The following is a 12233-nucleotide window of genomic DNA, read 5'->3' as shown; positions in this document are numbered from 1 at the left end:
AAACTGGACTTTGGGTGGTAAACACACAATAGAATATACAGATGTGAAATTATAATGTACATCTGAAAATTATATAATTGTATTAACCGATGTTACCCTAATAAACTTAATTAAAAAAAATAAAAATGAAATGTATAACCCTACATACAAAGATAAGTTACCCAAAGTCCACTTCTTCTGGATTCTTTTTTTTTGTACCAACTCCCACTGCTTTTTGTTAGCCAGTTTTGTAAAAATAGGTAATTATACGGAATAATTCTTCTCTTCCTATTTTTCTCTGGCCTACTTCTAAATGCTCAAATCATATCACTACCACTGAACCACTAGATCAACACGTAAAGAATGAATAAATGGTCAATTATTAGTGGTTGCCTTTATTGTCTCCCTAGGACAGGCAACTCCCAAATTTTGAAACACTATGTGCAAATTGTTTTAAAATAACTTACTATAGCACAGAATCTATTCTTCTAAAGAAGCTATGTTTCGTGATTTGCTTGTTGGCCAGATTTTATATGCTATTTAACGAACTTTAAAACTACTTATCGAGTACCATTTAGGCAAATGAGACTTAGCTTTAATTTTTTAATAAATGCCCTTTAAGAAATAAAAATAAAAACATTTTGATAAAAATCTTTCAAAAGTATTGTATTATGTTCGGTAGTTAAAAACATCTTGATCAATGTCAACATTTTAAAAAAACTATAAATGTGCAATCAAAAATATGCTGATACATATTCTCTGTGAAATTAGAGATTTTACAGCAATTTGTACCCATCTTCTTATGGTGTGATGTTTTTAAAAATCATTTTTCCAGTTTTTATCACCTTTTGATGTTTTCAATGTGCCTACACTGACCAGACTTGCCTAAAAAATTGCTATTCTACTTTAAGGCAGACTAGTAAATAAGCTAGAAAGCTAGATAGAAGGGGAAAAGTAGAAGAGAGTAAAGGCTTTCAATAGAAAGACGAAAGGTTTTCCTAGTAAACAAAATGTAAAAAGCAATAATGTATAATAAATTATGTGATACTTAAGTTTTCTTTCAGAGTCTCTATGTTCCAAATAACTGGGATTGCTGGATATTAACTGCACTAGTTCAATTATAACTTACTACGATTTTAATATCTTATACATAAGAAAATTCTAATTAAGATGCCAAGAATACCAAAATTTAGAAAAATAAAGGATACCAAGATTTAGGTGCTCCATGTTAAAGCAGAGGAAAGGTGATACCCACTGTCAGCAGTTTTTTGTATTCTCTCTGTGTGCAAGAAGGCAATTGTCTAGTTAAGAGATATCACTTATATAAAGTTTATAAACCTTTCCAACACATCACTTTCTTAGCATTTTATTTTATTAGTTTCAAATATAGAGTACACTGCTTAGACATTCATATAGTTTATAAAATGATCCCCGATTATTCCCAACACTTCGTTTTTAAAACAAAATTAACTAATGGTAAGTCACCCAAATAAATATGTTTATGAGAGAGAGATGAGGGGAGGGTGAAAGTTCATGCACTGAATGCTTCCTTAAGTTGAACTTGTTGTTTTTATAGATTTTAAGCTAAAAATAAAGAGAACGTGAAGACAGGAAGAAATATCTGCAAAAGACATATCTGATAAAGGATTATGATCCAAAAAAAATCAAGAATTCTTAAAACTCAGTAAGAAAACAACCTGATTAAAAAATGTGTAATAGACCTGAACAGACAATTCATCAGTGGAGATAAACAGATGGCAAGTAAGCATATTAAAAGATGTTCAACACAATATGTCACTGGGAAATTGCCAATTAAAACAATGAGATACCACTACACATCTATTAAAATGACCATAATCTAAAACACTGATGACACCAAACGACACTGGCAAAGGTGTGGAATAACAGAAACTCTCATTCACTGCTGGTGGGAGTGCAAAATAGTACAGTAACCCTGAAAGACAATTTGGCAGTTTCTTACAAAACTAAACACACTCTTACCATATGATCTAGTAATCATGCACCTTGGTATTTACTCAAATGAACTGAAAACTTATGTCCACACAAAAAACCTGAACAGATTTTTATAGTGGTGTTTTTTTCATAATCGTCACAACTTTTAAACAATCAGGATGTCCTTTAGTAGGTGAATGGATAAACAAACTTTGGTACATCCAGACTATGGAATATTACTTAATGTTAAAAAGACATGTGGTATTAAGCCATGAAAAGACTTAGAGGAAACTTAAATGCATATTACTAACTGAAAGAAGCTAATCTGAAAAGGCTACATACTGTATAATTCCAATTGTATGACATTCTAGAAAAGGCAAAACTATGAGAGCCAGGATCAGTGGCTGCCAGGGATTGGGAAGGAGGGAAGAATGAATAGGGGAGCACAGAGGATTTTAGACTTTAGGGTAGTAAAACTATTCTCTGTGATACAGTAGTTCCCTTCTTTCCCACAGTTTCACTTTCTGAGATATCAGTTACCCACATTCAAAAGTGGTCTGAAAATATTAAATGGAAAACTCGAGAAATAAACAATTAAGTTTTAAAACTGCACACCATTCTGAGTAGCATGATGAAATCTCGAGCCTACCTGCTCCATTCTACACAGCACGAGAATCGTCCCTTTGTCCAGCGTATACACATGTATATGTTATCCAACGTAGTAGCTATTTTGGTTATCAGATCCACTGTTGTAGTTATCTCAGGGCTTATGTTCAAGTAACTTATTTTACTTAATATTGGACCCAACGTGCAAGAGTAGTAATGCTGGCAATTTAGATATGCCAAAGAAAAGCCATAAAGTACTTTCTTTAAGTGAGAGAAAGAGAGGGGGGGGGGAGTGTGTGTATGTGTGTATGTGTGTATATGTGTGTGTGTGTGTGTGTGTGTGTGTGTGTGTGTAAAAGCATATTGTATACATAGGGCTCAGTACTATCCAGGTTTGAGGCATCCACTGGGGGTCTCAGAATTGGAGTACTACTATACCACAATGGTGACTGCATGTCAAAGCTCACAGAATGTACACCACCAGTAGTGAACCCTAATGTAAACTATGGGCTTTGTGTAACAATAATGTCTCACTATGGCTTCATCTAGTGTAACAAATCTACCACTGTGGTGTGGAATGTTGATAGAGGGGAGACTGTGTACATGTGGGGATGGGGATATGATAACTGTACTTTTTTCTACTTTCACTGGAAAAATAGTCTATTAATTTAAAATGTTAAAGAGAAATTACTGTCAAATACCCAGACATTTAAACCTTCTTGTTATTACAAAAGTATTTCAAAATTTTGAAACCCACCAAAAATCAGATTACATTTGAAATATTGTGTATCTGTACTCTTTATGATATATTAAAAAACAAAAGATATGTATTACATATTTTTCTGATATGCCAACCTATATAAAAGATAGACATTTAAATGTTGTTGCAAACATAAAGTAAAAATCAACATTAGCAGGTAAAACCTTAACTCAGTTTAATAAATAGGCTGAGATATAGACTACTCCCATCTACTTTAGAATTACAATAATTTTACTAATTTGGAGGTAGTAGCTAAAATGGAATAGTAACACATAAATATTTACCTTTGAGTCATAATTTTGAAGGCATCTGGGAGGTAGCAGTCTGTATTCTCCATCTGAAATGGGTCAGCATCACAAATCTTGTCATCTGTCCGACCGTAGTTAGCGCTCTCAATCATGATGACATCACTGCCTGGACATCGCAGATCTATAGAATAACCTTCACAGGATAATTCTCGCCTAACTAACCCAAATGGTAAAGCTGCTCTGCTGAAACCTTAAAAAAAAAATTTAAATTAAATTAATTCATTTTTAAGTATATTATTTAAATAAGGCATTTTCAAGTAATAAAATCCAGTTCTATATTCAAGAGATGTCACAAAAACTCTACTTTTTAAGTTATCCATTCATACACTTACTAAATAATTCTTTGGATCTTTACTATATGTCAAGAAGTCATTGTTGGATATTTTAATATGTATCTTTAGCTGGACTAATTCACAGATAGAGACAATTAAAATTACTCTAAACGAAATATTTTCTGTATAATCTAACCACAAATAGAAACTAAGTGGCTCTTTTTGAATAAATTCAAAGAAAAATGACAAATATATTCAATGGATTAATAAATATTGACAAGTTTTACAAATACAGAATATAACAACTAATCAAGAAAGTTTTCATTAATGCAGTTGAATAAAAGCTCTGATTATACACTGGTTTTATATTCTCATTTAATGTAGACATATTAATTCCTGTTAATATGTGTCTTAAAAATACTTTCATCTTAGCAGTTTCCCCCCAAAACAATTAAGATACTATAACAGTAACACACTTATGGCACAATAACAGTTCAATTTATACACACTTCATTTAAAGTGGACAAAAATCAGCAGATGGGCATTTAAAGGAGAGGGCACTGCTCCAAACCAGTCCGGCAAGTTGAAACACCCAGAAAGAGGAAAATTTCTCTAAGATTCAGTTTTGTCATCCACAGTATGGAGATAACATCTGCGATGTTACTTATCTTAACTGTGGAACTCCAAAATGAAATAATGTATATATAAATGCTTGAAATGCTATATGAATGTATAAGTATGGTGCATTAGGCAGAGTATAGATACTGCTGTTCATGACTGTTCATGAGTGCAGTAAGATTCTTAAGTGGAATAAAAGATTAGAATTTTAAGTTTATCCAGTTTTCAATCGCCCAAAGTAGTAACACGGCATGGCAGAAAGGGTAAAAGCAGAGAAAGCCAAGAATAGCCAAGAACTATGTGTGGGAGAAGCACATCTTTGCTATGCCGGTGTGCTACCTGAGTTAGCTACCATGTCAAAAACTTTTACCGTTACCTCAATTTTTTCATTTCAGTTCTTTAACCTGTTTTCAACTACAGCATTCCAATAATTTCAGCATTTTTTTCTTATCTCTATCCTTTTAATCACTCTGTATCATATGAATTATTCCTTTTATCTCCCCCCCCTTTTTTTTTTTTAATTGAAAAACACTGACATTCAAACATAAACTGTTCCAAGATAAAAACTTCCGAAATGAAGGGCAGGGTTGTGCCCAGGTCAATGCAATGCCATAACCTATCCTCTTTAATTTTACTGCACGATGTTGCCTCCCTAATTTAGTGAAATTGAAAGTCACCTGGATAAACATGCAGCCTTTCTAAGATGTAAATAATCCTCTGAAAGGGTTATTGGGTTACACATTGGTATGATTTAGAAAATCAGCAATTCTCAAACTTGGCTGACCTCTCAGTTCTACTGAGAAAACTAAAGGTGTAATTGCAATGGAGAAGAAAAGTTCATAATTTGGAGCAAAGAAATCTTCAGGGGACTGTAGCAAACCCCAACTTTGGAAGGTTTTCACTAAAAAGGCTTATGATTTTGTGAGATTAGTAAAAGTATGTGGAGAGGTGCACTACCATTGAAGAAGAAATAAGAAATGGAGCTGGGTAAATGTCAAGGCAAACACTAACTAAATAGGCCAATCTTCTAAAAGTTCACAAATAAACTTTTACATGTATTACTGCTTTCTTCCACTTCCATTTACTGTACCATACTGCTTATACAAATAAATCAGCTTAAACTAGTATTACTATATTCATATTAACTGAAAATATTCTTAAGGCTTTAGAAGCTAACATTTGTGTGGCAAAAGCTCTGTGGAAATTCAAACAAGTAACATCATATGAAATTTTAAGAGCACAGCCTATTTTTAAAGGCAGAGATGATTTGCAATTATAATTCCTCAATAAATGAGAATAAATCATTTATTAGGAAATATTACAATATTAGAACTTATTAGAAGACCGTTTTAGAGCCATATTCACAACTTTTACTGTTTGTCAAAAACATAGGATTATGAAGCACTGCAGTTTTTAAATCGAACCCTTTCATTTTTATTGTTGCTGATAGTCTGCAGAACTGCAGTTATGGTTCTAAGTGAATTTTCCTCTGCTTTTGAAAGATATTTGAAAAGTTGCATAGTTGAGTGTTTTGCTACTTGGTAATTAATTGAGAGAGAGGATTTTTTAGCCTTATTCATAATATCCAAAAAGGAAAAGGAAAAAGAAAAGGAAACGGAAAAATCAGTACACTAATACTTCAGTAAATTTCCAAAGCAGAAATGAGATCATGGTACTCATGTTATCATTGCACAGAACTGAATGGGTTCCTAATAGCGAATACTGCTTTATTTAATGCTACAGTGTCTACTGTTTTAAGTCATGTGTTCTCTTTTCTAAATTCTTGCTCTGTCACCAGTGTTTCTGTTGAACTTTATACACATCTTTACTGAAGTGCCTATTATTACTACACGGTACTGTGCATATTCATTTTTAACATGCATCTTCCCTGCTAGCTTGCCATGATAGAGTTCTTAGTTCTTACTTAATTCTAGTGCCTCAATTGGTGCATGATATATAACTCCAGTGTTGTCGAACCAATTCACTAAACTGAAGAACTAGTATTTGTTTAAAACAGTATAAATTACAATGTGTTTTCCACTATAATATTTATTTCCTTGGGTACTGAAAATAAAAATAGTAAGCATTAAGAAACAGATAAAGAGAAATAAACTACTTGTAATCAGTGAAAATTGTGCCATCCTCAATAATATTTAAATTCTGTCAATTTATTATTTTCTAGGTACTGCTGAGGTTCATTAGTGTTTCTGACAAAGACAGATGGGTTACATGTTTAAGAACTTTCCTTTATTTAAACCCTTTGTTTCCAATCAGAAATAAATGTCCATAAAAAACATGAAGAGAGAAATAAAAACAAGTATTACAATAGCTAACATTTACACAGCAATTACTATGTTCTGACACTGTGCTAAATGCTTCATATGGACCACTTTTTTTAATGCTCACCACCACCAACGACAACAAAAAAGAAACTAGAATAGTTACTGTTATAATTACAATTTTACAGAGTACAAAACTAAGGCATCAAATAGGAGGTAATTCAGAGTCTTATGGATTTTTCTGAGTTAGATTTTAACCCATGCAGGGTTCTCAGATTCCAGAGCCCATGATCTTATTAATGGCCATGAAGAGGAAAGTAATCGGTGACTTCACAAGCCACCTTGTGGATAATATAGTAAGATTTATAAATTTTAATACAATCTGAAATTCACCAAAAAATGTTAATAAATTTGAGAGGAAATTATTACTGGAAAGGTTCACAAAACATATAGATAATAAAAATTGTATTTATGAAAATGTAGTGATGTGTACTACAAGCACAAAGAGAAGAGAACCTAGACTATTCAAATATGTACATATAAAAAGTATACTGAACACTAAAGTATGATTGTGTGGGTCAGCCTTGTGACCTGGACTAAGTCATTTTACTTTTCTGGGTTCTAATTTATTTTTCTGAAGAATTAAACTCATTTCAGTCACATCAAATTTCACCAATCTACGATTCTAAACAGACAAGCTCCTTTTAATCAGGTACACATGCTATTCTAATATTTCCCAGTGATCAATAATTAATAAATTGCTTGCTCTATTTCTTTGAAATATAAACATATAAGAGAATGTCAACATGGATGTGTTGTGCCACAACAATGTAGACTGTATGGTACTGTCAAGGTAATTCTCAAAATTATGTGTGATGATGACCTAGGCAGGGTTCACACACATCACAAGCAGACATCTTCCTGGATTAATTTTTAATCAAAGACTTAGTGGAAGAGAGAAAATCCACACGGGTCAATTATGTAATCAAAAGAAAGATTTACATAATTTTAAAGACAAACGCGCCTTCTTTGGCCACTTCACACTATTTTCCTGAAAACTTCAAGGTGTATGGGTTTAGTGTCTTCCACTAGCGATAGTACTTCAAAGGAAGTTTGGAAAGTCTTAAATAAAACTATTGCAATTAATATTAATTTTATAAATTCAATATTCTCACTAAGTAAATCATAAAAAGGCAGAACAAAACTTATACCTAAACACATTTATTACCCCTTTATTATATACACTAATGACTTAACTATAATGAGTTAAACAGAAGAAATCATCACAGGTATGGCCGTTATTTCTTAGTCACACTTTTTTCCTTTGTACATGAAGTAATTTTTCAAATTGGGTATTTTCAAGAACAATTTTTTAAAGAAATCATTTGCCAAGACTATAATGATTGATTCCCAAACATGACTTTGCATCAAAGTCATCTTGTAAATGTTTTTAAAAAGAGAGGTCTTCAAACCTCAATCCAGACCTACTTAATCAGAATCTCTGTGTTCAAATGAAGCTGGGATATCTGTATCTGTGGAGGAAAATGTATATTTATTTGCAACACAATGATATACTAATAACTAAGATGTGCCAAGAATTTCTCCAAGGCCTTTATAAAACAATTTTTATTTCTCTATTGAGATTTCATATTTTTAAATCATTGTCATCACATTTCTTCTTAATTCTCTAATATACTTTTATTTTAATCTTTGAACATATTCATTATAGCCACTTTGAAATGTTTATCTGCCAAATCTAGCATTTGGGCCCACATCAGAGGAAATTTCTATTGAATGCTTTTTCTCCTGAGTATGGGTCAACTTCCCTGTTTCTCTGCTTATCTTATAAATGTTTTGTTGTTGTTGAAAACTAGACATTTTAAATAATATGCTGTTAGCAACTCTTGATTTAGATTTCTTTCCCCTGAGAACTTGTTGTGATATTTTCTTTTTAGTTTCATGATTGGATTTAAATCTGCAGAATCTGTCTGCCCCACAGCGTGTGTATGGCTGCTAATCTCTGCTCATTGCTGTTATTGCTGCTGTTACTTTAACTCTTATTTTTGTTGTCTAGCCTGGCTTCCTAGAGATCACCCCTGTCCCGGAACAGCGTAGTGGTCAGCCAATGATTGAGCAGAGACTCTTCACAAACACCATGAACCCAAAATAAGGTTTCTACCCTCTGCTGACTGATCTGAATGTATGTCAGAGAGCATGTTCAAAGTTCAAGCCATTTTCAAGTCAGCCTTGGTTATTTAATTTCCACCAAGTCTTCTCACTTCTCGGCATGTGTGTGTAGCTTCCAGTTAGTCAAGAATGCATAGAGAACTTTTGGCTTTCATTCCTGAGACTTCCTGATTATATTTCAGACTGGTCCTCCGGTCTTCACACATGGGACCACTACCTCAGGCTAGTGAAGCAATGGGTTTCCCCCATCTGTTGTCGAAGTTTTACTGAAAACACTGCTGGGCGTGGGTTTCCACCCTCTACTCCAAATCAAGCCAGCTCTCCCTGGCTGCTAAGTCAATGGATTTCAAGGCCAGCCTTGCCCTAATGAAACTACCACAATGATATGTATAGCTATGGAGTAGGGGGAAGAGGGAGTGGACAAGAGCAACTCCAGGTTAGAAGGCTTTAAACTTCCACAGCTCATACCAGAAATTCTATCAATTTCTCATAAATAAATGCTTCCCAATTTATTATTTGGCTCTGGCTAATTTTCAGAGCCACAAAATGGTTCTTGTTGACAATTCTGTTCGGTTTTATACTTGTTTGGGGGTAGATGATCTTACCCCATCATCTCCAGAAGTCCCTCTAAGGGCTTTACAAATAAGTACTGACTATAAGTCTTCAAAAACAACTGCATGAAACAGTTATTGTTATTATCACCATTTTACAGAGAAGAAAATTGAGACACAGAAAAATTATATTTTCTATGATCACACATCCAGTAAGGATGAAATCAAGGTCTGAAACCCAGTAATTCAGTTCCCAGATTCAGTTCCCAGCAGGTTTGGGGACTCCTGTTCTAGAGAGCAAAGTTAGGGTGTGCTGGGTGCTTCCAGTCTTAGAAGGGCAAGAGAGAAAATGATGTGTCTGATGGTTAAGTATTCAATGAAACTGCTCAGTCAACATAATCAACATAAAAGAAACTCTCAAATTAAAGCCTTTTAATCACACTATTACTATGACATGTATTCTAAACTCGATTTTCAATCTCTTTCTATTTCAACAAAGAAAAAAATAAGCATCCCAACAAGTAAAGTATAATTCAATCCATTGCAACCCTCACAATCGAAGAAAAAACTTGTGGGAGGCCCTGTGAACACAAAAATCAATACTGGAGCTTTATGCTGTGCAATGTGAATACTGCCAAATAGCGGTGCTTAGAGTAAAATGAACTGTTTTGCCCCATTTTCTCCACTCTGAGCAAATAATTTTGAAAAGACAATTTTCCCCCAAGCTATAAAATTTCAAGCAATAACTCTCTGTGCTTTAGGCTAGTGATTGTAATAAATACCTCCCAGCAACAGGTGCAGTGACTGAGGACTAAAATCATTCACATTCAGGGAATAACTACTAATAAACAGATGCACTGCTACCAGATGGGAATTTGTGAGACCAGAATTGGAATTCTATCACTAGATTTTGCATCATTTATGAGCATTTTTGCAAGAAAATATGCTATTCTGGCAATAAACAGTGCACCCTGCTATAAGCTGAGAATTGTTATGGACTTCGAACACTTGACTGGGAACATTTTGCTTTTCTAACATTGTCTCTATTTAGTCTGCTCTTTGCACATATCTGTAAAACCATACATTCCTACGAAAGTCTTCTTATTAAGCTGTAATATAAAAACTTCAACTTTTCTGGTACTGTTTCTCTTAATTACTTTGAACTAAACCCTGTCATGGCTGCTACTGCTCAGGCTGCCTAGGGTTCCAGTAAGCACCATGACTTTTGATTATCAGGGACCTCTATGGGACCGAGGCTGTGACTTCAAGCTCCATTGAAACATTAAGTCAGGCCAGAGTCTATTACCAGCGTTGGCATTCGAAATCTCTGATTTACTCCTGTTTATATATGTTAATGAGATTTCTTCCTAAAATGGAAATGAGAAAAATACCTAATAAGGAGGGGACATGATTTCAATGAGGCTGAACTCTAGCTCACAAGCATGCAGAAAACTTATTTCCATTTCATTATAATTTAGATGAAAAGAGGATGTTAAAAGCAACCTAAAAGATAAATTATCTGACTAATAGTTCAACTTTTTCATTTATCCCTGTATATTCATGAGGTCATCAAAACAAAATTTTAAAAGGATATATAAAACTTTTCTTTGTATATCAAAAGGCAGCATGTTAAAAACATTCTATGTAAGTTTGCAGAATGTCCCTCTATTGCTTTAGTTACTCTATTAGTTCATTTAAGAAATAACTTTATTAATCATACCCTAAAATATTTAAATTTTTTTCATGACCATATAATTATTTTAATTGCCAGTATTATGTGAGGAACTTAAAACATATGGAGAGTAAAAATATCTACATTCACCTTCAAATTTGTTTTCATGCCAAGAGTAAAGAAATGAAAAGAATGCAATGTCCTTTTCCAGCTTAAGCACACTAGCCTTGAAAATTCACAATTTGTGTGTAAAGTAAACTTGGTTATTAGCATGAAACACCAATCAAACCTTACAAAAACATAAAGTTCTTGCAAAAGAAGGTATTCAGACAATTTAAGATCTTAATGTAACTACAAAATAATCAATTCACCATATATAACTGATATGCCTTAGCTTCTTGTGTCATTTTGATTTACAAGCTGTTTTTTTTAATATTTTGGATATATTTTAAATTATGAAGCATTTCAACAAATGGTTTTTTAAGAAGAATATTTGGTTTTAAGCAAAATCAATTTATATGCAAAATATTCATTTAAATTGGAATACACAAAAAATTCTTAATGCATGATGAAAAATTAACACACAATTAAATCCAATTACATAAACAGTAAGGGGGACAAAACTTTCTTGGAGATTTTCTAAGGAAAATAAAATTCTGGACACTATAGACATGGAAGGTAAAAATTTATTTTTAGAATGCTATTTAGCAGTTAGGTTCACATATTACTACTTTGGAAATCCTCTCAATATTTTAAGGAGAAAGTATGCATTATGAGTCTTCAAGACATTTTGGGATTAAATTCCTTATTAGAAAGAAATTAATTTCTCCCACTTAAAAACTTGTAAACCACTGATTAATAATTCACAAGTGCCATTAAAATATAGCAATTTAAGAGTCATAAAATACTATCTGTTTAATTCTGAACTCTGAAAGAAAAATTACTGATAAACATGTCTATTAAAAATAACACCTGCCAGAGAGATGCTTTTAATAGTCTCAGCATATTAACTTCTCCAAAGTTCACAGACATAGAATACTTTAATTCC

The 12233-nt window shown here is 33.0% G+C and overlaps 1 protein-coding gene across 10 annotated transcripts in view; it reads right to left on the bottom strand.

Moving 5' to 3' along the window:
- ADGRL2 (adhesion G protein-coupled receptor L2) overlaps nt 1-12233 on the bottom strand; it is a 179000-nt gene that overhangs the window by 79322 nt on the left and 87445 nt on the right. For all 10 annotated transcript variants that reach the window (XM_023528050.1, XM_023528055.1, XM_023528052.1 and 7 more), the window contains exon 3: nt 3583-3796. In XM_023528050.1, coding sequence (XP_023383818.1) covers nt 3583-3796 — 214 coding nt within the window. The remainder of the gene's footprint in view (nt 1-3582; nt 3797-12233) is intronic.

Source organism: Pteropus vampyrus, unplaced genomic scaffold (assembly GCF_000151845.1).
Source record: "Pteropus vampyrus isolate Shadow unplaced genomic scaffold, Pvam_2.0 Scaffold22, whole genome shotgun sequence".
NCBI lineage: Eukaryota > Metazoa > Chordata > Mammalia > Chiroptera > Pteropodidae > Pteropus > Pteropus vampyrus.
Note: the sequence above shows the minus strand (reverse complement) of the source record. Positions and strands in the feature narration are given on the sequence as shown.